A 27,539-nucleotide genomic window follows, 5' to 3' on the forward strand; every position below is an offset into this window, starting at 1 on the left:
CTCTGTACATTAATGTCAAATGGATCACTGTGATTCTTCTCCACCGTCACACACATGGTAGTGTCCTCAAAACAGCATTTTGTTGCCCTCAACAACTCCCACCCACACCAAATATGCCTAACACTTTCCATAATCCTTCTCAATCCACTCTATTATAATCCTTCTCCAAATCCATAAAAGCAGCATATAGCTTCTTCTTTACATTGTCCTTCTCAACTGAAGTCCTCATTTTTAATACCTGTATCTGGTCAACAAATCTCCTACTCCTAAATCCACTTTGTTCATCACCTATATTACCTTTGATTGGCTATACATTCTCTTAAGCACCTACCATGCATCTTTCCTGGTATGCTCAATTAACTAATCCTTCTGTAATCCTAACACTCTTCCTTACTCCCTTTTCCTTTATACAATGGAACTATGACAATAAATACTGACCATATACATATACACTTTGCAGATTTACATGATAAACTGCAATCTCTAAAAACACGATAATTTACATATTTACGCCTGAAAGCAAATTATACAAAGGCAGAAGAATGAAATCCAAGTCTGTATCTTATAAACCAGGCCAAATACCCCCAGCTATTCAAAAATCCACAGCAATAAATGATACAGTAGAGTATAAATAAACTCTATGTCATACCTTAATCTATGATTGTCATAGTGGTGTTTGCGGTGTGACACATCTGACTCCAGAAACTGCCAGTGCCGTTCATGCCACCTTGAGTCATCCTGGGAGTTGCGGCGAGAGTCATGACTTCGCACAGGTGAATCACCCACACCTTCCACTGACGAAAGTGACTGCAACAAAAAATGTGCAAATTCTTTAGTCATGTGTTGCTTCTATGCATCTGACATGACAGATAGTACACTGTATTTCATTATACAGTATTTCAGACATCCAAAAGAATAAATCTCTTCTGTGTCATATAGTAAATATCCATAACACTAGCTGTATACTAACACTGACATGGCAGATAGTACACTGTATTTCATTATACAGTATTTCAGACATCCAAAGAATAAATCTCTTCTGTGTTATATGGTAAATATCCATAACACTAGCTGTATACTAACATTTGGATGAGTGTTGTACTGTGCAAACAAATGAGATTTAAGATTTACAAGTTCCAATATCCACATAAAATTATACAGTAATTACATTAAACTGTTTTGTAGGGGTTTGAGAGGCTTTGATGGTACATCAGTGACTGAGTAGCCCATTACTCTGTGCACACTGTTTGACAGTTCCCCAACTATTGTGATTTCTTGTTTCTAGCTCCCGTTGCATCCCTTTTCATAGGTAGGCTACACGGGAGTTAGGGTAGGGATGATGATGATAATGAAAATGATGGAAAAATCTGTATTAACAATGAATGTAACTTAACAAGCCTGATTATACTGGCACAGACAACCTTTCCTCATATGGACATGTGATACTGTGCTTTGAAAAACTGATATAGGCATACAATAAACGCAGAAGTGCTTAAAAGCTGTTAACATTGCTGACAATGGATCCATGCAGCCATAGCAAATCTATGATGACACACCCAATGCTGCACTTCATTATTTACCTCAAGTTTTTAAGAATTAATATTAATGACCAGCACAGCAACCTGATTCTGAACTGGAGGGAACTTATTCAAAAAAGCATCCTCACAAACAAAAATACAGTACTGTAGAAATAAGTGCAAAACAGCATAAACCACCAATTTCAAGCACCTGAACTGTGTATGTGTGTATTTGTGCGCAGAAGACAAAAATTGTTACTCAAACTTCCATGCTGCAGGCAACAGTATACTGGTGCTGTAATGTGCATTACACAAGAGTAGCATAGCATTCAGGGCCACAGGACATTCCAGCAGGATCATGAATGTAACACACACCACCTCCCACACTCATCACAAACACATATATACAGTACAGTACTTTGATTGTCTTTTATTTTTTAACCTCTTCAGTCCAATGACAATTTGTTTTACTCTTGCTACTTTGAGACAATAGCTATGGTGGCAAAATCATTTTGTGAAAAAATTAATGGAGACTATCCAAGCATATCACTACACATGGTAACTCCTATGCTTAACAACTCTGGAGATGGCAAGAATACAATTAAGATTACATCCTAAGGCTGAAGGGTTGACACAAAATGAGAAGAGTGCCAAAGACACTGCCCCCAAATTATGATCCTTTCAGTCTGAGATGCCTTGACACACCGCTTTTGCCAGTAACTGTACTGTCTGAACACACAAGGTTATCTTCTATCTATCTATCTATTGCCAGACGCTACAATCCCGTAAGGGGTGGCCATTTGACTTTGAGTTATTTGTTTTATGGGGAGGGGCACTAACCCTCCACCAACCCACTTGCTGACACATAGGGAGCACATATGGTTTTGGTTATATGGTTACCACCCGGCGTTGTACATGGTTTCTTGGCTTACAGGAAACCATTAAAACTGCATATTCACCCGGCAGTGCTTGCACTCTTTTCTGAATTAATTCATAAAGTACAGCAATCTTATAGTGTAATATAATCATCATTACTAAAAGCCAGATCTGATTAAGGATAGTTTACATTCATCATGTAGAGAAAATATGCAGCACAACCCTACAACATAACTACAAACATCTACAGTTCACTGCCAAAAAGAGTATATGATTTGGCACGTATAATAATGATTCGGATGCCTTCAGCAAGTGGCAACAAGGATGCTGTATCTGTACTACAAAACCTACATAGCTTAATTTTTTATACAGTGCCACATAATTATCTTATAAAGACTTCCTACTTCTTAGTGACGAGAGAAAGAAAATACAAACAGCTTTTGAGTTTATGAAGAGTTTTGGTTTATTATTCCCCACACAGTAAGTCGAGTTCAAGAAAGAAGTTAAAAAATTGTTCTAGTTAGGTTTTTAAAAAATCCAAAACTCAAAACATGGAAAAAAAAATAGGGGGGGGAGGGGCATGTATTCCACGATACAACACCATTACCCCACATATACTGAGTACATCACCTACAACAGCTATATTCTAATGGATTATAGATTAATCTCAAAATTGGCATGGCTTTAATATGACAAAAAAAAAATTGAAGTGCATAACTGAATTCACAGTGCTACAAACTATTATTAAACACTGAGTGAAGAATATACGGTATTTACATAAAAGTAATCCAGGATGCATTCTCTCAAAACTTTTGCAACATAAATCATGGAAAAAAAGGAAAACCAAAGAAACATAAACCAACTGACGCAACACCTATGTGTTTGTTAAATTTACTTTTTTCATCATATATTCAGCACATGAAAGTTTTCTGATGCATACAGAGGGATCAAGGGTGAACCTATATGCTCTGTACTAATGTAGTGCATTTGCCCCATTGCCCTCCTACAATTATTTAGATGTCTGGTGACCTAGTGAAGTGATTCACTCCAACCAGTTGCAGCCCTTAAAGAGTTAATTCCAAGGGGTGATTGGGATTTACTGCTCGCATAATGCTACTCTGGGGAAAGCACCCTGGCACTCTTGCCTTAAAAGTCTGGACTGAGTATGACCCAGGTCTCTATGCTCCTGGTGGGGGCAATAATGGGTTGAATGAGGGATGAATGGATATACTGTGTATATAGCCCTCTGAAAATATCATCGTTCCACTTTGACATTAACTCTGCTAATCAATGGCATTGTTCCAACTGCTTAGTCTTAAAATCTGGATGTTTGTGAATGTTGTTATCCCACTGCTTTGAAGGATGATAACAACAAGAATGGCCAAAATACTGCCTGTGGTCAATTGGCAGATAACAAACCAATTGCTAATACAATGCCATCTTGTATAGTACTGTAGCAACCTAGCTGGTCCACTCATTCGTTACTCTTTCAATTTAAGGGCATTTCCTCAGCTGAATAAATTCATTCTGGCATGAAACAAAAATGTAAAATATGTTCTTAGGCTGTATGAACTAAATGATACTATTTCTGATCCTCTCAATCCAAGGGTATCTTTCCAAAACTGAATATCATGCCCTGTAAGTAAAAAAGTGAACAAGGCAATCCCATATTTGGGGTGTGGGGGTTCAAGGCTAGGGTACAGTAGTCCACAGCAATTAAAAGGTTGGACAGCAACATATGACACTTGTAGCATTTTCATGAAAAAACAAAAAAACTCTGGGAGATTTCAACCCTTGCCCATGACACTATATGTGGATCGTTACCAAGTTTCCTCAGTCACTCATCTTCCATTGCCAACTTCTTTATTATAAATTACTCAATTCTTTTCAGTCACAAAGCTGTATGTCTTCCCTTCCATCAACAATTACTATCCAGTTGAACACACTCCTAGTTACCATATCTTCCTGTATTCTGTTCACATGTCCGTACCATCTCAGTGTGTTTCTCATTATCTTGCATTTAATGTCCATAATGCTGCTTTTGGAAAAAAAAAGAAAAAAAAAAAAGAAAATATATTTGGTCCTGGTTGGGTAAAAGCAAAAGGTTTATTAATACTATTATCACTTCCATACTGACTACACCCATAACCATCCAATACCACAAATACTACAACCATTACTATTCATTATCACAATTACTATAGCCATAGCCATCTGATAACACAATAACTACCACAACCATCCAATACTACAATTACAACACCACAGCCATCCAATACTATAATTACTACAACCATGACTATCCAGTACCATTAATGGAACCAAAACTACCACTAACATTTGTGTCATATCATTACTATCACAACAGTAACCAACACAGCCAAATTCACATTTACCAGTCTCATCATTAGAACATCACTGTACCACCAAAAGCAAAAGTTTGTCTTTCCTCTTCTGTCTCTCCAGTCAAACACATGAACTGAAGAACAATACTCACTGCCACCAGTACTGTACCACTACTGTACAACCATCGCCATCATCATCTCTACAGTACCACATCATTGAAATGGCTGAAAACTGATAACTGGACACAGTACAACTCACTGCCAGACTGGTGGATGGACAAACAAATGGACTGAAGGACACATGAAGTTTTGCTAACCAATATTATAAATCCATCCATCCATCATCCAATCCTACATTGCCCCATGAGATGTGTAGAAGCCTGGGGCTAGGCATGCTGGTCCTGACAAAGTTGAGAGTGACCAGCCTCACTCATCTGAGTGGCATTAAGTGGACAATAAACCCCAACCACCCCTTGGATTTAAACCTTCACCGGCTCAATACGATTGGAGTACCGTAATTACCCACTAAACCACTAGACACCATAATTTGGCTATATGGTTACCACCCTGCATAGTAAATGGTTTCCTGGTGTAAGAGAAACCATTTGGCTTGTCACTCAGTGTAGAGTCACCCATAAGCAGAGGAAGAGGAAAGAATGAAGGAAAGAAAGACAGAAGAGGGAGTGTAAAGTCACCCAGAGGAAGAAGGACAAGGAAACAATGAAGTAAAGAAAGACAGAAAGGGAAGGAAGGAAAGAAGGAAGAAGGAGAGGAATGGGCAGACACCCGAGGGCAGCACTACATCAAGCAAATGGATGGTGAGCGCCCCCACCTACCACACCATTTCATCAATACAAAAAAAATTTACCTTAGCCAATAGAATGCAACCATTAGTAGAAGGTGTGAATCCACGAAAAGTTGGCTAATGTGAAATATACTCCATCCATCCATCCAGCATCCAATCCTACATTGCCCCATGAGAAGTGTAGGAGCCCAGGGCTAGGCAAGTTGGTCATGACATTTAAGATGAGAGTGACCAGTCTCACTCATCCCTGAGTGGCATTACATGAGCAATAAGTCCTAACCACCCCTTGGATATTAATCTGCATTGGCTCAATCTGATTGGAGTGCTTTAATTACTCACTAAACCACCTGGTGCCATGATTTTGTTATATGGTTACCACCCAGCAAAGTAAATGGTTTCCTGGTGTACAGGAAACCATTTGGCTTGTCACTCAGTGTACAATTGCCCATAAGCAGAAGCAAGAGGAAAGAATGAAGGAAAGAAAGACAGAAGAGGGAGTGTAAAGTCATCCACAGGGAGAAGGCAGAGGAAAGAAAGAACGAAAGAAAGACAGAAGAGGAAGGAAGGAAGAGAGGAATGGGCAGACATTTAAAGCAGCACTACATCGAGTGAGTGGATGGTGAGTGCCCCCACCTAACACAGCTACCAAATGTAAATGGCTGTCAATAACACATGGAACTTGCCTTTGGCAACGGAAGTGTAGGAAGCACAATAACAGCTATCACCACTTTCACCATCACAATCTTCATCATTACCACAGCCATCAAATTGCAAACAGTTTGTACTGCCTTCCTTGCCATCCATGACCTTTGGATGAGGAAGGACAGAGAAACAAGAACCATCACAACTACCACCACTATCACCATTTTTACCACTATCATCAATACTACCAAACCTTGCATATGGTTAACTACTAACAATTGGACAGTGCAACTCACTGTCCTTCATGCAGAAGGCATGTGAACTGCAAATTCATGGCCCATAAACTGACATCCAAAGCTGTTTTAACTGACAGTGATTTTTACTAAACACAGTTCAGGGTATATAAGAAATTGATAAACACACTTCCAGCTACGGAACAACAAAATTACATACTTCACGTCTTTTCCACTTTATTTCAAAACTTTCTATTCTGTCCACCCTATTTGTCTCAAACATATAGGCAAAAATTCTATTTCCACTACTCCCAATCTTGAATTCTCACATTCATGCCAAATCAAAGTCTCATGCCTATATAATAATGTTATTAGTAACAACATCTTTGCAAGTCTGTTGGAACTTTAATAACATACTCAGTTCTGTTTCATATCCAACCCATTTTTAATACAAATAATATCACTCCACAAACACTAAAAAAAAAAAAAAAAAAAAAAAAAAAAAAAATGAAGCCGTCTCAGTACAGTAACAAATAATAATGAAATCTGAAGCTCAAAAAAAATGGGTTTATTATATTATCATTATTATTATTATTTTTGTTTTGCATAACAGTATATTCTTTGTATAAACTGACCCCAAATTTAAACACTGTAATTTGAGTTTGAAGTATTACTTTGTGTGCAGTGATAAATGGCAGTCATTTGTATGTAGTCAAGTAAAAAATTATCTTGCACTGTAGCTGTTTTTCAAACTACTGGCAATCACAAGTATAAGGAATCCTTTTTCACTGTTACTTGTAAACTGTAACAAATGGGAACATGAATATCTACAACATGTAGAAGAATTCTCTTATAATGTACTGAATGTATGAAATAAAATTGAAAATCTTGTCATCCTTGGAGCACTGAAAGCCTGGCTGAAGCATAGGTTCTCAGCAATAAAAATCTACACTGCAAAAATGTCCCAGTTAATAACCAGCCATTAAAACTTTCAATATACTAACGTCTTTTAAAATTTCCAGTCATTAACCCCTTCATTATATTGATGTCTTTTCAATTTTCCAGCCATTAACCCCTTCAATATACTGATGTCTTTTCAATTTTAGTCTTGTTACTCCCAGATCATTTCATTCACTTTGGGAGACTTCAAACTACAGGGTACAGCCTTCATTTACCCTTTCATCATCAAAGGTCTCTCCTAAGGTAACTAAAATCATCTAGAAGTAAAAAGAAAAAAGAAAAACAATAAAAGACATCACCAACATCAAGTGGTTAGTCACCTGAGTTTCTCTTCCAACGTTGCAAATTAAGGGGAAAAGAACACCATCAAGGCATATTACTACCATACTTCCTAATACAACAGTGAATGAAAAAACAGCTAAGTAGAAGTTCTTACACACATGGTATACCAAAATAATGCTTGCTTCCTCTCAACTACTGAAGAGCTGTGCACAACAATACATGACAGTGACTATACAGAATCACTAGTAGCATCCTTCCTTCAAAATTCAAACACCAAAAAGAACAGCAGCAACTACCGAGAGACTTAAATCTGGCTGAGAGAGGTATATTACTTCCCAGGAAAGTCTTACCTCCTGACTGAATATTCTCTTCCTTACTTTCTCATACTCCTCCTCCCGCTCCTCGAAGCTCTTGCTCCGCCTCGACTCAGAGCTGAATTGTCTATCTAGGGACTAAAACAAAACAGATATTACTGTGAAGCCACTAAGACTGGTGTGTGTGTGTGTGTGTGTGTGTGTGTGTGTGTGTGTGTGTGTGTGTGTGTGTGTGTGTGTGTGTGTGGTGTGGGTGTGTGGGTGTGTGGGTGTGGGTGTGTGTGCGCGCGCACTAAACTGTTTGCTATTAGACTGAAACACCAATTACACCAACAACAGAGTGAACCAGGTTTATACTGCATCTCTCAAATATGCAGTGTTAAGCAAAATTCCATGACTGGGTATTTCACATAAAATGATCTTCTAAACAGAAGAAAAAACATAGTGTTTTGTAGATAATACATATAGGCTTCAACACAAACACTCCTTGATGCTAAATACAGGAGTGGGACACAATCAAATAGTCATAGGTATTATAAGTGACACATCACATCACATTCAACTAGTGTACAAAGGTAACACAAACATGAATAACGAAGTATGAAAAATTCAATGAAACAGTGTTTTAGATTCAAGAATGACCTGGAAGTATGAGGTGAGGTGTGGTGTTGGTATCTAAATACAACTGAGCAGTATGTCATTCCCATAAATCTACAAGACTAGTAATCAAAAGTAGTATACAGAGGTGAGATTGCAAAAAATAATGAGAGAAATACTCATGTCAGGAGAATGGAAGTACTGTATTCTGTTAGTAAGTGGTAAGACAGAAGAAAGTAGGCAACATTCAAAGACAAGATAGTCTGGGCTCTACTTGTCACAACCTACTGGAGTGGTCTGATGGGAATGTGTTAGTAAGGTTAACTGGTATTTAGACAGTCTTAACTGTTTTCTTTCAATGCAGCACATGAGGAATATATCAATAACTGCCAGTGGTTACTGGATATCTTCTTATCTACAAAACACTTTGCATTATTCCTCAAAGCAGAATTTCCAACAAAAGAGGTGTAAATAATTCAGTAACATAGAAACTTATCATCTGATGATAATAAATACAAGATCGAAATCACAGTGTTTTGTATATTTGTCACTGTCAGTTTTCCCACAAATGACCCAACAACAACTTTCATTTCAACTACAGGGCATTTGTTCTAACCTGACTAAGGTTCCTAATCCCGATCAACCTAGTTGATGGCCAAGTGAAATCAGACTGAAGCAGAGTTGACTTGTGACCAGGTAGACTCCTGACCTCATAACTAAGACACATCAAATTTCATATAACAATGATTTAATATTCAAGCTGTGGGAGTGGCTCAGTTCCATCAGGGGATATAACAAACCAATTACAGCATGTCAGGATATGTCAGCTAAACCAATCACCATCACCCCTCTATCACCACAAAACAATCCCATCCTGCATGATCCCAAGAGCCAGACTGACGACCAGACAAGCAACCCCCAGTTGTAACTATGATCTGTTTTGACAGGAAAGGCAAGAAAAGGAGAGTGAAGGGTCCCCCAATGTCTTCTGCTCCTCCTACAAAAACATATCTTAATTAAGAGAATATTCATCATCAGTTAAATATCTGTCATCTCCAGGAAGAACATGGAAATGAGTTGGTAGAATCTTACTGTATGTCTACTTTTTCCTGTAAAAACAAAGTTACAACAGCAAATTAACTGTACATATATTTGTGCCTCTCTCATCTCAGCACTGACATTCAATGCTAGACCACATCACACTGAGAATAAAATTAGCACGTGACTTTAGACAACTTGTTTATTTTAGACACCGCACATTATAATGGAGAAAAAAATTCTGTAAATACCAATCACCAAATGACACTCAGTTTAGCTTGTAAACATGCAGATCTTGGAACAAAAGCCATTCTTGTTAGCACAGATCAAGAAACCAATCTGAACTGTTTAATTACGAAGGGTACACAGTATCATTTGTAATGAATAACTGATAAAGCTCTGAAATCTTCATAGCAGAGAAGGACAGTTCACAACACTTATACAGCCACCTACAACCTTATCAGTCAATGAAGTAATGTACTGTACTGTCAACAAAACAGTCTCATGTAAATATACTGAAGAAGAATAAGAATTATCAAAAATTATGACCCCCAGAGATTAGTAAGTATTGATACAGTCTAACAGCTGAAACATAACCAGGTCATCTGAAGAGAAATGCCTGCAAACCATTGTAATCTACCAACCTGAACCTGAAGAACTAACTGCAAGATAAATGTGAACATCAAAGCACTGTGCAAAAGACCTTCCCAATTAGGCTACTAACATTAGTAAACTGAGACTATTCTGTCAAAATAAGCAAAACAATTCTCTTCTGAACTAATAAAGTTATTCAAACATAATAATGATCTGCCAGCCTTTTACGATGTTCAAGCATTTACAGTACAGTATTACGATACACACATACAGTGTTATACCGAAAACAAATCCATTAAGCTTGGGGAAAAGTTCTTGAAAAAAATCCACAGGTTCAGTAAAAGCAAATAAAGGTGCCAGATTATTATTTAACCCCTTCAATCCAATGACGTTCTTTTCATATTATTTCTGCCACCGTCAGCTGATTTTCTTCAGCTTGGGGAGAGGAATCAGTTTGTGAGGGGGTTTATGGAGGCTGTCTCTAACCCCATCACTACAAATGGTTTCTCTGATGTTAACAAAATCATCTGGCGGTAACAAAAATAATCTAGTAAAAATGTGTCACTCTACTGAAGGGGCTTAGTATAATCAAAATGAAAAATTAGTCAGATATCAAAAGCCAATGCAAGCCCAGGCAGCAAAGCTCAGATTTACTGGCAATTAAACTATAAGTAGTAGGGGTTCACTTGCTGGATGCACCTCTATACTGTTATTAACTCCTTTATTCATTTCATTCTTGCTACCTTTAAACAATAATACAAAGCTCAGGGAAGACTTTTCAACCTGGTGGGGCTGATACAGCCTTCATTTTCTCTTCATTATCATGGGACTCTCACAAGCCGCATAATGCTGTCTGAAGGTAGCAAGACTATATCAATAAAAATTGTCACCAAAGTCAAAGACTTACACTACCAAAAGTATTTCAGACTTGCAATTTACAACACCACTGCATATCACTGGTGAGTTATACAAAACAGCATTATGATACAGCAGCAATGTGGTCAACATACAATCAGCAAACAGGTGCACCCATTTGAAAGTCACTTTCCCTACAGAGTTATCGACCTCACCTAATACTCACCTTATAGCCTGAACCGTCGTCAAAGGAAGACGAGTCACGCTTGAGAATGGATCGCTTAGGCTCATCCGGTGCCAGGAGGTCATCACGGCAGAGGTCCCGAAAGCGGGTGTCTGGCAGGCGAGTGCTGCGTGTGCGGTTGACAATGACTGCATTGCCAGCCTGGTCAACATTGTGTTCCAACCCAAAGAATGCAGCACACCGATGCACCAACATTCGCTGGTATGATGACATCGGAGGGAACTTATGGTGTGTCCGCCTAGTGGGGTTGCAGAGGAATTTAAGGTTACAGTAAGTCCTTGTTATATATAGTATTGCCTTTTTAAAAATTCTTTTTGTCTATTAATCCCCCAGTGCTGCACTGTAAATATGAGAGATCTGAATCCAAAAGTGCATGACCAGGGCACTGCTCTAAGTGATGCATTCAAACATTAAACTATATTTCATTACCAAATTTTAAAAACGGGTGTTATAAATGACAAATGGCCCAACCCATATTAACCCCTTTGAGATACAGCTAACGGTCTCTGATTAGACCAGTATGCAATAATTTGGAATATTTTAAAAAGTAGGTGACCACCCTAAACCCATGGTGACATTAAATTATTATAAACAAGTAAGTAAATAAACAAATCCAGCTATCATTTTAAGTTCTAAATCCATGTGCTAAAAAAAAAAAAAAAAATCCAGCTACTTCTGAGATTGAAACCCATGTACTTGTGCTAAGGCCAGGCTCTCTGAATGGCACCTTTCACTGCCAAGTCACTAGGGATCTACAGGCAGTTAAAAGATACTAAACATATGGACAACATTTAATATCAGGGAGAGCACAGGTGTGGAGCAATAGGAAAACTAATCTCTTCAGAATGCAGTGATATCTCTTTCATATTTTTCCCTGGTATCATCAAATGATTTTGTTCAACTTATGAAAAACCATTAGCTATGGGACTGGAGACTATATGTTTATCTTAATACTGTCTAATATGTAAGGTCTCTCAAAAGCTGAAAACAATCATCTGAAGGATGCAATAATGAACTGGGAAAAAGATAAATGCCATATCAAAAGGATTAAGTACAAAAAGGTATGATCTAAAGCAGGAAGATGGATAAAAGAGGGAAGGAGAGAGTAAAACAGGGGTAGACTGTGGAGAAGGCAAGTGGAAGATGCACTGGGGCAGCAGAGAAATTAAGAGGAGAAGGTAAGGTTAAAGAAGGTAGAAGAACAACATAAGGATGGCTGGGAGTGTAAAACAAGGGTGATGAAAGGAGGAGGAAAGTCTAAGATGCACGGGTGACTTACTTGCTATCTTTGACGAGGCTGACTAGTTCATGTTCAATCTTGAGGAGCATCATGCGGTCTTTCTGGTTTTTGTGGAGGGTCTGGATGATGAATGCCTGTAGGTCCACACCACTACTGTCTGTGTACTCCGTTGATGAGTCTGTGGGCCCAAATTGGAGAATCACAGTAAAGATACAGAAATGCCCTTCTACTGTATGTCTACTCCAGCAACAAGTCTGAAGGGCTACAGTTAACCTTTTAGCTGTGACATACCTACAGTAACCATCACTCTATTTTGGCTACCACATAATTTTATTATGGTCATGAGAAAGTTAAGATATCTAAAAATCATGTAAATGTATCATGAATAACATTTTGGTTATAAATAAATTGTTTCGTATTTCACAATACATTATGATGACAAATTTATTCTGCTTGTAGTAAAACCACAATCAAATGGTTACAAATAATGAAAATGCTACAGATACTGAGATAATACATTAAGTCTTTGATTTGAGATTCCATTTTGGAGTTATTTTATTCAATTATATTGCAGCACGGTCCCTGCTACCATAAAACCTGATTTGCTAGTTTCCCTCAGTGTACAGTACTAATTGTATGGATAAAGGTGTAGTATTTTAAACATCCTTGGGTTAAACTGTGGACTAACTATGAGAGGTTTTCCCTAGAGTGAACTGGTAGCAAGAATACAATGGAAAAAACTAGACTCAAGCCATTAATGAAAGAGTTTGTGCTCTTTTACAAATAGAGGTCTCCCATAAGTTGAAATAATCATCAGGCAGTAGGGAAAAAAAAAAAAAGTACTGAAGAAGTTAATGGAGATATGATGGCAGTTTCTAATCCTTGTCAAAACTGACACAAGCATGAATAAAACAAATGTCACAATAATATCAGGATTGATGATGAAAGTTTTTCACTTGTTCACTAAAAGACGTTTCCTCCATGTTCAATAAAACTACATGGAAATGACAGGAATAAAATAAAAATAACATTATACAAATGGGTTAATGACTGCTATGCTACAGGAAATATAACACTGGCATGGTATTAGATAACAAAATGATACAGAATATATTTCAATCAACCAAGATTAATAAACAAAACTGTAATGTACTGCTCCTTTCTAACTATTTCTAACAGGATATCAATGCACAAATGTCTAATATCCCTTTCTGGATATTGGCAACAGGAGATGAATACACAACTCAAACTGTAAGGTACAGTACCATTACTTGTATTTCTAGTGAAATCAATATATGACTCTGCAGAGTGCCCTTCTAAGCATTTTTAACAAAAGATCATTGCATGGATCTCTAATGCACTTTTCTAAGCATTCCTAATAGAAAATCAATGCAAGGATCTCTAATGCACCTTTCTCAGCATTTGTAACATAAGCACGCAGGGATGAGTGAGGCTGGTCACTCTCATCTTAAATGCCAAGACCAACTTTCCTAGCCCCGGGCTCCTACGCTCCTCATGGGGCAACGTAGGATTAAATGATGATGATGATGATGTAACATAAGAAAATGCATGAATCCAAAATAAGCTATCACATTCCAGCCACTGTTAGTAAGAGATCAATGACAGAATCTGTTATGTACTGTCCCTTCTAAGCATTTCTAACAGCCTGTAATGTACACTGCTGAATCTTCCTACACATTTCTAACATGAAACCAATACAGGTATATGAATTAGCCCCATTTCTTTCTGAGCTTTTATAACATGATCAATCCAGAAATCTGTAGTGTAATGCAATCTCTCTTACTAAGTGCATTAAAAAAAAAATATCTACAAGATTCCTTGATGTCTCCCACACATTTCACATTCTTGTTTCCCTTCAAACTTCCTCCTAATATGCATCATAAGCTTGTATCATCTCCTCATCCTGAGAATATATTTTACATTAATTCTTGCTACTTTCAGAGGATGTTATTCAGCTTATGGGGAACTTCATAAACTTGAGGGATGATATAAAAATGGTTAATCCCTTCTGTACTTCAGCAGCATACAACTATCTGAATAAAACTGTCTAGTAGTACCTTCATTAAATTGAAAATTATGTCCCTGGGTTAAACAGCTATGGTATGTGCAGTATGCTTTAATAATATTATACTGTACTGCCCTTTCATGTCACTGGATGGATGGAAATTCATGTGAGATCAGTAGCACTTTTCTCTTGATCTTCCAGCTCTTTCAAAGGAATAACAGTATGGCAGGATATCTACTGCTAACTAAAAGGAATGGAGAGCTAGATCTCATCTCACAGATGCACATTACAGGAAACAATATACACACAAACCAACAGATGACTGGGCTTGTACAGTCAGGTAAAAGGTTCAGCTAATACTTCATACATTTTACACTCTCACTTCTCTGTGGTGACTGAAACTGCTGTATTTTCACAATAAACACAGTTTTTCAATATACAAGTATGAGAATAACTAACCTACTGAGCCCAAGAATGTCTCTTTAGTTTAGTTTTCTCCTGATGATTATAATCAACTTATAACTTCCTTGAACTGGAGGGGTTAGATACAGTCTCAGCAAACTTTTTCCATATGAGAGGCCTTTTCTAAGATAAACAAGAAGCAATGCCAAGGCACAGCAAACCCGTCTCCGGCAGTCATATCCGTGCTGACGTATAAACACAACAGGATATCTAGTCAAAGATGTCACGTATCAAATTTGGAGTAAATCGGGTGAAAACTAACGATTTTATGCCCATTTGAAATTTTAAGCCCAATCCACCTAACACTGACCCCCCTACCGCTAACTCGGGGGTGACCCCCCTGATGTAATGAGGGGGAAGTTATAGGAAGCAGATTTGAAAGATTCATCTTTAGGTTTTGGTTCCATGTCGACATTATGACTTTGAAAGGAGCTATGGTGAAATAACTATTTTGGCCCAAAATTTAATCAGGTGATCAGAAGGTCACAGCCAGTCATCCCTGTAATTTTAGTCAAAATTGCACCAGCAGTTATCACATAAACTTCTTAACAGACAGACAGACTAACTGACACAGACAAACAAACAAACAGACAAAGCGAAAACAATACCCGTCCCCGAGTCCCTCCGGGGCGGGGACGAGTAATAAAATTATTTCATGGCAAGAAGGTATCACCTTGATAAAAGGGGTTAATTTCTTCAATCCGATGACAGATTTATATTTTATCCTTTCTATCACCTGATAATTATATTGAGTTCAAGATAGCCTTTTGGAGTGGAAGAACCTGATATAGTCTTCATTATCCCCTTCACTACAAGGGGTTTACCTTACAATGGATATAACTGTCTGCATGTAACAAAAATAAAAATGAAATGTAATTGCAGTGAAGGGGTTAAAGTCATTGTGCAAGCAAGACACACAAAGAAGAAAGTCTGACCTCTGGATAGGCAAGGAGAAGAGCCATCAAAGGATCCTTGAGAGGAGCCTTGGTGCTTCATCCTGCGCCTGCCACCTCCCCCACCCCCACCTCCACCCACACTGAGGGTGTTGCTGCCGGAGGTGGGTGGGTGTGATGGTGGCGCTGCAGGTGGCTCCAGCAGGTCAGGAGGTGGTGAAGTGTCCTCCCTCATGGCAAGACTTCGCTGTAGCAACTTGGGCTTCCCTCCATGGTGCTGGAGATAGCATGAAACATTATAATATTATGACAGAATAGTATAACACCTATAATGTACTGCGTACAAATCAATAAATCAACACTTGGCATAATCTACACCATTACAAGAGAAGAAAATTAAAAAGAACAAGAATGCTCAGCATCAATAGTTCTTTTGTACTGTCCCAAAACTGGATCAGACTTCAAGAGATATTGCCAATCTAAGCAGTAATAATTAAAAAGATTTGTCACATTTCATCAGTCCAGAAACTTGGACCTGTACAAAAAACACAGTTGCATTTATAAACAATGTATCCTAAGTTCTTAACAAATGAAAACACTGGCAATGGCAAGCACACATATGGGTATGAACTGATTTACAAAATATTCTGCAGCATCTTCATTCATTCGTTTATTATGGTTCCAATATGCCTGCAAGTGTAGGTCTTTGTCACCTAATGGCAGCTCACCATGATGCTTGATCTCTAGCAGCCTCTCTACTTAGTCCCTTATTTCTGAGGTTACAGTGTATGACCTCATTCCAAGTCTTTTTCAGCCTGCCTCTTGCAAGTCTACCCTCAATGTTCATACCTCTCACCCTCTGCACCCAGTTGTCTTCCTCCATACTCTCTACATGCCCAAACCATCTCAATCTACCCCTTCTAATCATGTCACCAAGACATTCAAGTGCCATCCTTCCTCTCAACTCTTTACTTGCAATCCTAACCCCCCCAGGTCTTTCATTCAAGGATACACTACACATACACCTGATCATTCTTATCTCTGTATCTTTAAGCTTACGAATGTTGTCCTCTTTCTCCTTTATTCTCCAAGTCTGACTACTATACACCTTACACTCCTAACACATGCAGCATACAAAGACCCCTTAGCACAAAGTGAGAGCCCTCTCAAAATCAGAAGAGGCAACAGTTTCTTAAACTTCTTCCAACCACTCCTTACCCTTGCTACTGAGCAAGCTCCAGCCTCATCTCCAGCACGTATCATGTCCCTCAAACAACTATACCCATACTACTTAACATCATTATCTGGACCTCCTTTCCTGGGGTGAGGAGTAGCAATGTCCAGACAGCCAAAGTTTGCCCAATTCAAAGGGCCACGCTTCCATTCACACATCATCACACTCAAGAAATCCTGGCTCCATCTGATAGGCCAAAAAAATTTCTATCACACTCTGTAGCTTCACATATACCTATCAGATGGAGCCAAATTGAATGCTGTTACATTAAAAGGGGTGCCAAATCCCCGGTCATGTGCTACTCCACACAAAATTCATCAAGCCAGCTAGATCTCTCACCGGTCCCTTAGCCTTCCCAACTTCCATATCTCTCTTGCTAACACATTCATCCACCATATCCCTCTGCCTTCTTCTTGGACTACCTCACCTCCTCCCTGCTTCAGATATGCTCAGATATACCTTTTTCACCACTCCACTGTCATCCACTCTCTCCACATGACCATACCATCTCAGAACACTCTCTTCGATTCTGGAGGCACCTGAAAAGCTCATTATATTATCATCTGAACATAGTATCTGGCATCAAAACTGCTACACTGTCAACCTCGATAACTGTACAATAACACGAAAGTTTCTGAAATGTGTGGCAACACCAGACATTTCTGCATTGAAAATTGTGTAAAATTTCTTCTTGCATGCATATACAAAAGAGGTATTAACATCTACCTAAAACCTGGGCTAGCAAAATGAAAGGTGGCAGTATCCATGATTTTAATTAATCTATCTATCTATCTATCTATTGCCAGACGCCATAATCCCGTAAGGGGTGGCCATTTGACTTTATTTATTTTACAGGGAGGGGCACTAACCCTCCACCAACCCACTTGTTGACATTATCATTATTCTAAGGAATTTTTCTTTTTTTAAAGCTATTTCTGGAATGCTGTATACCTTGAGACATTACTAAACTTTTTCCTTAACCACTTCATTCCAATGACATATTTTTTATTTGATTCTTGCTACTTTCAGCTTAAGTGAGACTCTTTAATCTGAACAGGTTAGCTGTACCCTTCAATTCCTTTTGTATGAAAGGTCTTTCCTGTCTTGAATAAAACCATCTGAAGGTAGCTAGAATAAAATTCAATAATGTCACTGAACTGAACAGGTTAATCTGCTAAATCCACAACCCTTACCATCCAAAAGACTAACTTACCCTGTGTCTGGCAGAGGTAACTAGTGGGGCATCCTTATCAGAATCCGAGGAGCGCTGATGATGTAACTCTAATGATTTTGACCTTCCCTGGCCTGATCCTAGGTGGCCCTGATTCTGTCCTTGGTGCCCTTGATTCTGTCCTTGATGTCCCTGGCTTTGACTTGAATGAACTTGACTCTTTCCTGGGTGGCTCTGGCCCTGACCATGACATGCCCCATTGTGATTTGACCCACTGTGAGATGAGTGCTGGTTACTGTTCATCCCTCCTCCTGTCCCTCCTCCAGCTGCTCCTGTACTTCCACCTCCACCTCCACTTCCATTCCCTCCTCCACCTCCTCCCCCTCCCCCACCACCTCCCCCTGGCCCTGGTCCACTGTGGTGATGGGGGTAGCCTGTGGATGGTGAAGGGGGAGAGGCACCAGGGGGTGTGGGAGGTGGGGTATGGTTGTGGGAGTGTGTGGGGGGAGTGTCAGGCAGCAGGTCACCCCCTTCATCTACACCCTCGTCACACTCATCGTCCAGCAGGGAAACCTGAAAAAAAAGTGACATCTGGAAAAAGGAAAATGAGGACAAACATATCCTTCCGTGGAAGAAAAGGTTAGGAACTGCTTAAGTGGATAAAAAGGTTAGGATGATGATGATAACGATAATGAATTAACTACTTTAGTCACTTTACCCTCATTAAATTAATGTCTGTAGTTAGAGTAAACAGTTTTTCTTAGTGTACTTAAGTCTTTTTCATTACCATTTACTGTGTGATTAATAAAAATTTCTGGATACGGTGAATAATAGGTGAAAAGAAAAACTTTGCCATAAAAAAAAAAAAAGTAATAAAAAGACATATAACAACCGAAGCATATTCATAAATGCTTGATTTCTAAAATAACAAATCTCTAGAGCAGCTACTATTATTAGGATTCATTTTGTCACACAGTTTCATTTTCATATTCACTCTAGTTTCGTTGTGAACTGTTTGGTAGAATGAAGATAAAATTTCAAACAAGCAATCTAATACACAATTGCCTTTCGAGAAAATTTATAATCACTGTCCTAGACCTCCATTATCTGTATTTTCACTATCTTGACTTTATATTACCTTGATGCATTATAACTGTCCTAAAAGCAATGCTGGCTGACTGGAGAGACACTAAATTATCATCTTTTTCATGTGACATTTAAGGACGGAAGCATTATGCATTTATTTTCCAGTTAGGTGTGTATGTAACATTTTGTTATTTAATTTTGCTAACTTTTTCACTCTGACTTTTTTTTTTTTTTTAATGCTTGCTATATCCTGATGACTTTATTCACTTTAGGAGAGACTTTTCAAACTGGAGGGGTTAGACACAGTCTTCTTCAACCCCTTCACTATACAAGATCTCCATTAAGCTGAATAAAATCACCTGTTAGCAGTAAAAATGAATTGTAAATGACATGAATAGGGTGAAAATGCACTTATGATGACAACTATAATCACAATCAGGGTATCTGACTCATTCAAACTCTCACAAATCTACTGAATACATTCATCAAGTATTTACTAGAATAGAATACTGCACTAGTGTTGTCATAACTAAACATTCCAATATAAACACTCTCAAGATCCTTTACTCACTCACATGATATGAAATGATCTGCTGTTAGCTGGGATAGTAAACTAGAGTAATCCCAACTATAAAGGGTTAATGGTGAAGGTACCAACATTCTTAGTCTTCTGTAACACTGTCTCAGTTAAATACCAGAATATACTGTCTGGTGTTAGCTGCAATTAAATAAAAGGATGTGGCCACAATAGAGTTAACCATACTGACAGGGAATGGAAAACAGTCACAAATGAATGATACTGCCTGTGATATGTGAGCTGGGGGTACTAAAGCTCTGAATGATGAATGAATGGATGCACAGCCCATTTCACTGACCACTTGGCTGATTGCTTCCCATTCTTTGTTTCCATTCCCTTGTTCTGCATCTTATTACTATCTATCTATCTGTCTATTGCCAGACGCCATAATCCCGTAAGGGGTGGCCATTTGACTCTGAGTTATTTGTTTTACAGGGAGGGGCACTAACCCTCCACCAACCCACTTGTTGACACGTAGGGAGCATGTATGGTCATTTTACCAAATACTTTGTAATGACAGGAAATCGGGTAATGATGATGATGATGATTATGATGGCTGTGGTAATTTATACTTCTGTCTCCTGTCCATCACTGGACCTGATATTGTACTGTACTCTTTAACCTTCTCATCTGATGCATACCCAGTACAGAATTCTATTTCATTCTTGTTACCTTCAGACTATATTATTTGGCCTACAGAGAGAAATGAGATTGTGAAGAGGTTCATACAGATCATTTTTAAAGGCTGTATAAAGCTTCACTACAAAAGATTTCACTAAAGTTAAAATTTTCAGGAGGTTAAAAAAAAAAAAAAAAAAAAAAATCAATGGGTGAAATTAAAAATCTTTGTTACAAAGAAAGTAACTAATGCATCAATCATTAAAATTTTTTACATTCCTAATGTATGAATTACAAAGAAAGTCGGTCACCAAACATAAGACTGACAAACTAAAGAAAAATGTTCCCCAAGAAGTACAATTATTAAAGGAAAAGAAAAAAAATCAATATGGTAGCTTTTTCTTCACAGTACAATTATTAAGGAAAATGAAAAAAAAATCAGTATGGTAGCTTTTTCCTTATGTTATTTCCAAATTCCAACAGACTTACACCAAAGAGGCCTGAAGTGGCAATACTGTATTTATGTAATTTACTGAAAAGAGGCCTGAAGGGCAATATTTATGTAATTTACTGAAAAAAGACACCTGAAGTGGCAATATTTATGTACAGTAATTTGCTGAAAAAGAGGCCAGAAATGGCAATATTTATGTAATTTACTGAATGTTAACAGCAAAAATAAAAACAAAAAAGGTAATATATAAGAGCAAGGCCAAACTTCCACAAAATGTGACTGTCAAGAGAAAACTAGACACAGGGTTCAGTCACTGGTTCTGTTATTGCTGGAACACTAACCCTGTTCTTCGCTTCTTATCACTGATCCCTTATTTTGAGCAACTGTGGGTGTGCCTTAATGAGAACTTGCTGTATTTAATAGCACAGATATCATTAAGTCAACTGTGTCTGCTATATTTCCAATTACCTGTACTGCGTGATACTCACATTTACAATACCTTAACAAGTACTTGCCATATTGCAAACAATGTCATTAAATCATTTAATTCCCTGCACCTTAAAATAACTCTTCCACAACAATGATATCTTTATTATTTCATTACTGCTACTATCAGACAATTCTGTTAAGTTTTGAAGAGATTTCTAGGCTTGAGGGAAAATAAAACCAAGATATACTGAAGACAGAAATGAATAGGAAAATGTATTCAGTGTGTATTAGTTAGGGCTAAATCATAATGATTCATGAATAGTTTAGTAATTACATCAACCTGAAATGATTCATGTACAGACACCCAGTACACTTATTGAATGACAATTCCATGGACATCCTGAACGATTATTTGAAGAAAATCCACGGAAACCCTAGGTTTTATTATAAGATCTTTTAAGTTTATTGAAGTAAATTTTGGAAAACCCCGTATGTTCATTTGAAAACAATCTATGGACACCCAGTAACTGTATTTGAACATATCTATGGACACCCTATTCAAAGAAAACTTATGGACATTTTTGTTTATTCAAAGACAATCAAAGGAAAAGAGAAGATGGGTAATTTATGGACACCTTTTATGTTTATTCAAAGGCAATTTATGGACACCCCTGTACATTTATTCTATGACAATCAATGAAATCAGCATTGGGGAAACTAATGGACACCCTGTAAATGCATTCACAGACGATCAGGGGGCCAGACAAAGAAGGGTAATGTTATCAGAAATCTTGTTCCATCATGCACCCTCTTTACAACCTGACTCAGCCCCCCTGCACCCACCCCACACTCAGCTCCCTAATGCCACATAATGCTAGTCCTTACCTCCCTCCTCCCCTCTTTACTTTCATTTTATTCCTCCACCTTCCTTCTATTGTCGCTCTACCTCATTCAGACCTTCCCTCCTCCATTCCCCACCTCTCTCCACCTTACTGAAACCTTAATTTCTCTATGCTCCACCTTTCACTTTCTCTCAACACTTTTCTTTGCCTTGCCATTTCCATTTTCAGTTAATTTCACTTTACCTTCTACCTTCTCCGCTCTGTTGATTTATTTTAATCTCTCCACCTTTCTTAGCCCTTCCCTCCTCCACTCTTCAACCTCTCCACTTTTCTCTTATTGTCTCTGTCTTATTCAGAGCTTTCATCCTTCAATCTCTACCACCAGTTGTATCTCCACCTCCTTTTAACCATTCCTTCTCTATTCTCCATCTTCATTTAATTTCTACCACCTCTTTCTTTTCCTTTTCCTCTCCATATCTCTGAAATCCTCACTCCACTCCTCACCTTCATTTCTCCTTTCCCCTTATTCTGCCTGTGGTTTCTGCACCTTCTTACAGGCCATGCACTGTCTGGTGATAGCAAGAAAAATAAAAGATATCATGCTACATAAACATGCTGCAATCACCAAACTCTTCCAGTCACTAGACATGGCTCCCTCTCCACTTTCCTGATGCTTTCAATATTCTCTTTACTAACTTTTCTACTCTATTTTGTGTTCATTTTTCCTCTGCCTTCCAAATCTCCATCTCCTTGTTCCTCTTCCCAGTTTTATTCTGTTAATGTTTTCTCTGCCTTTCAACACTTCCTTCTTCCTCCTCCTCCTCCAACCTTTATAGGTATTTTGCACTACCTTTTTTTTTGTGGCTTCCAAACTACTTTCTTTTTCCTCTTCTCCCTCTCTAATCCTTGCCTCCTCTTTTTTGAACACTTCAGCATGAGGATCTCCGACTTATTTCATTCTTGTTATCTCATGACATTTTTATTCAGCTCAGGATGCTTTCCCAACTGGAGGACTTAAAAAAAAAAATAAATAAATAACCACTTCACTGCTTAGAGGCTCTTTATATTATTTAAAAAAAAAAAAAAAAAAAAAAATCTGGTAGCAGGAGGAATTTGCAACAACAAAAAATTGCAGTGAAGGAGTTAAATTGCTTTTTCTACCTCTTAACTCAGGCTCCTGTGACTCACTCTCATGAATAAAATTCCCTGGCATTAGCTAGAATGCAGTGAGTTCTTCCAACCATAAAAGGGTTAATGGACATACTATTAACTCTCAGACTGATATGACATAAACTCAACCATATAAAAGCATGTGTCATTAACCGGAAACGCTAAAGCTGTCCTGATCACGAGGGGGTTAATCTGCTGTTCTGCCCAGCTTTATATTCCATCCTTCTTTTTACACCACTCCCCACTTCTACACCATTTCACTCCCTCTTCCTCTGATCTGCTGACCTCTTCTTATCATCACACTCGTCCATAATCTTCAAACTGTCTTGCCGTTGTTTCAGTCTATACTTCCTCAACCTTCTTTCTCTTTCCACCCTTCTCTTTATCATTTTCATTGCGATCTCCTTTCCCTACCAAATTTCCTCAGTATTATCATTCTCTAAATTTGCTGAGTTTTTAAAACTTTTCCATCATATTCTTCCTCATCCAGATTTTATAAAAAATATACACCCTCTTTCTTCCCTGCCTTACTTCTTCCTTTTCCTCGCAACTTAATAATTTTTTTGGTCTGTACTTTTCGTCATATTTTGCAGTTTTTGTTGTTTCCTTCTGCCAATATTTCAACATTTTTTTTTATTTTCCCTCCTCCCAAACCTCTTATCTATCTTTCCACTCTTTCTCTGATCCTTTTCCCCTACACTATTCCTTCCTTCTTCATTACCTACATTCTTTTCCGTCTCTTTTTTTTCCATCATTCTCCTCCTTTTCTCTTTCTCCTTCTTTCCCATTGAACTCCTTTTCTCTCTTCTTTCCTTCTTCCCTATTCATATTCCCTTCCTTTCCTGCTTTTTCTTCCTTTTCTTCATGTTTTTCCTTTCCCACTTCATACTGCCCTGTCTTTTTTTTTTTTTTTTTTTTTTTTTAATCCCCTGCTCTCATCCTTCTTGCCTTCCTTTACTCTTCATTACAACTCTTTCCCATCATACTTCCTTTTTACCTTCTCCTCCTCTTCCTCTTCCTCTTCCTTCCTTTTCCCTCACTCACTTTAACTCCCTCTCCACCATTTCCCTTTCTTCTCTAACACATTCTTGTCCTATTATTTTCTTCTTACTCCTCTTTCCATCACTTCTCGTCATTCCTAACTATCCCTTATTTTCCTTTTCTTCCCTACCACCTTACTGTTCTATTATTTTTTCTTTTCCTCCTCTTCCTCCTTTCTGCTCATCCTCTACCATTTTCCTGTCCCATCATTCTTCCTTACTCCACTTTTCTTTCCATGTTTTGTCTATTTCTTCCCCTTTTATCAATACCTTTCCCTTCCTTTGCATTTATTCTCTCTTGTCTTTTTGCACCATTTTCTTTCCCATCCTCTTCTTCACCTTTCCTTCTTCCATCCCTTCCTTTGCTATTTCTACTCTCATTGCATTCATCCTTAGTTTCCTTTTTTCTTTGCTTCTTGAAATTGTCTCTTCCTCTTTCTTCTTCTTTGATACTACCCATTTTCTTATCTCTCTCCTCCATCTCTCTTTATCTACAGCCCTGCTCTTTTCTCCATTCATGTCCTCACGGTCTCCTGCCATGTCCTTCCCTCCTCTCTTCATTTCTAATTCTTCTTGTCTTCTCTATCTTCTTTTTTTCCCCCTTTTTCCTCCATTTCTTCATTCTCTCTCTCTCTCTCTCTCTCCAATTCCTCCCTATTCTCCTCCTCTCCTTTCCTATGTTTTCTGTATCTCTTCCCTCCTTCCATTTTCCCTTCTCTCCTCCAAATCTCCCTCCATCACTGCCATTATTTCTTCCTTCTCTCTCACCATTTTGTTTATTTCTCCCTTATCTCTCTTTCTCATTTCCTTCATTTCCTTCTTGTCTCTTCCTTACTGATGTTGTGTCTGAGTTCTCCCTCTTCCTTTGCCCATCCCCACCTGGTGTAGGCAACTCGTCACCTTTAATATCCCAGACACTCATCTTCACACCACCTGCCCCACACATTACCACTCAATCACTCTATCTCACTCTCACCTTCACACCACTTGCTCCTTACACTACCACTCACTCTCTCACTTTATCTCACTCTCATCTTCAAAGCCCCTGCCCCACACACTGTCAATCACTTTCACTCTCTGACTCTCATCCTTATACCACCTAACCCACACACTACCACTTGCTCTCTCACTCTGACCTACACAGTACCTGCCCCACACACTCACTCTCACCTTCACAGCATCTGCCTGACACACACCACTCACTCTCACTCAATCTCAATCTCACCTTCACAGCATCTGCCTGACACACACCACTCACTCTCACTCTATCTCACTCTCACCTTCACACCACCTGCCTCTCACAATTCCACTCCAACTATCACCCTATCTCACCTTCAAACCAACTGCCCCACAAAATTTCACTCTCACTTTCACAGAAGCCTCCCCACACTTGCCTCACACATCATCACTCTCACTCCCATTCACACTCATTATCATACACTCACAATCATACTAAGGTTCAACAATCACACCTTTCACTCACTCTCACATTCATACCTACTCCCACTCTCACTTTCACCTACTAACACTCTTGCTCTCATTCTTACAGCTACATAACTTTCACTCTTACATTCACTCTCACTTTCTGAGCTGTGCCACAACTGGCTTGGAAACCACCCTTCTCTCTCTCTCTCCCTCTCTCTCTCTCTCTCTCTCTCTCTCTCTCTCTCTCTCTCTCTCTCTCTCTATTCAGCATTTTTTTATGTATAAAGGAAAAAAAAAAAGGAAAAATGGAGGAAAGAAATATGATAGTGATCTTTAAAAATGTAATAATGAACCAAACACTGAAAAATACTACAGAAATAACATAACTGAAGGGGGAGAGAGAGAGAGAGAGAGAGAGAGAGAGAGAGAGAGAGAGAGAGCACAAGGGGGAGTAGGGGTTGAGCTACGAGCCTGCAGTGTCTAATAAAATATTCACTTCTGTTATCAGAGAGAGAGAGAGAGAGAGGTATTCTTGCCAGTACCAGACAATTTTAATTAGCTGATACCTCCTACTCTGTTCAAGTTCTGCAGTTTGAAAAGTCTCTCCTATACTGCATCAAATTCTCTGTTCAACTGGAAAAAAAAAAGAAAGGAAAAAATAAAAATAAAAAAAATAAGAAAAAACATAAAAGTTAAAAAAAAAAACTCCAGTTGATGGATTAAGGCGAGGCTTAAGAAGGGGTTAAAATGGGATTAAAGTTGCTAAATGGGGGTGAAGTGGGTTAAAAGGAAATCATAAGGGATTAAAGGGGATTATAAGGGGTTAGAGGATTATATGGGATTAAAGAGGATTAAAGTGGGTTAAAAGGGGATTAAAATGGGCTGAAAAGGGATTACAATGGGTTAAAGGAGATTATAAAGGGTTAAAAAAGGATTATATAAGGTTAAAGGGGATTATACGGGGTTAAAGGGGAATTAGAAAGGGTTAAAAGGGAATCAGAAGGGGCTAAAGTGGACTATAAGGGGTTAAATGGGATTATCAAAGGTTAAAGGAGTTTACAAGAGATTAAATAAGGATTTAAAAGAGGGCTCAAAATAGGATTACACAATGATTAATGAGAAAGTTAAAAATAAGGGGTTAAAATGTGAAAGGGACATCCTCGAGTTGACGGGATTAACAAAATAAAGATGTTGAAGGTCAAGGTTCAAACATATCAGAATATCAGGAAACAAAGCACGAATTTCAGGTGATGGATTAGCGGGTCAATTCTGGGATTATCCGCTCAAATAATGGATGAAGAGGTCAGTGAGGAGATTAGGGCCAATGGTCACGTAGAGGGGATTAGATCATTAGGGTAAAAATGACCCCTTTCAACGCTATGGGGACGGGGGAGGGGGGAAGAAAAAAAAGCCACTGCAGTCACGTCAATAACTAATAACTCCATCTACAATTATCTACTTCATTACGATGATGTAACACAAATTTACAAGTTAAGCGCATTTTGAGTGTGCATACCTCCACCAACGCCTATACTCGTACCAGACAACTCGGATCACCATCAAAAAATGATTA

General features: G+C 38.4%; 1 protein-coding gene across 1 annotated transcript in view; it reads right to left on the minus strand.

The window, feature by feature from the left end:
* enc (R3H domain containing protein encore) overlaps positions 1-27,539 on the minus strand; it is a 187,570-nt gene that overhangs the window by 58,086 nt on the left and 101,945 nt on the right. Inside the window, exons 4-9 of the mRNA XM_080279461.1 lie at positions 18,735-18,901; positions 18,371-18,602; positions 15,966-16,200; positions 12,582-12,720; positions 11,285-11,540; positions 650-807 (exon numbers count right to left, since the gene is read on the minus strand). Coding sequence (XP_080135587.1) covers positions 650-807; positions 11,285-11,540; positions 12,582-12,720; positions 15,966-16,200; positions 18,371-18,602; positions 18,735-18,901 — 1,187 coding nt within the window. The remainder of the gene's footprint in view (positions 1-649; positions 808-11,284; positions 11,541-12,581; positions 12,721-15,965; positions 16,201-18,370; positions 18,603-18,734; positions 18,902-27,539) is intronic.

The sequence above is a fragment of the Coenobita brevimanus genome, chromosome 78 (genome assembly GCF_032717465.1).
Source record: "Coenobita brevimanus isolate Jiangsu-jjx chromosome 78, ASM3271746v2, whole genome shotgun sequence".
Classification (NCBI taxonomy): Eukaryota; Metazoa; Arthropoda; class Malacostraca; order Decapoda; family Coenobitidae; genus Coenobita; species Coenobita brevimanus.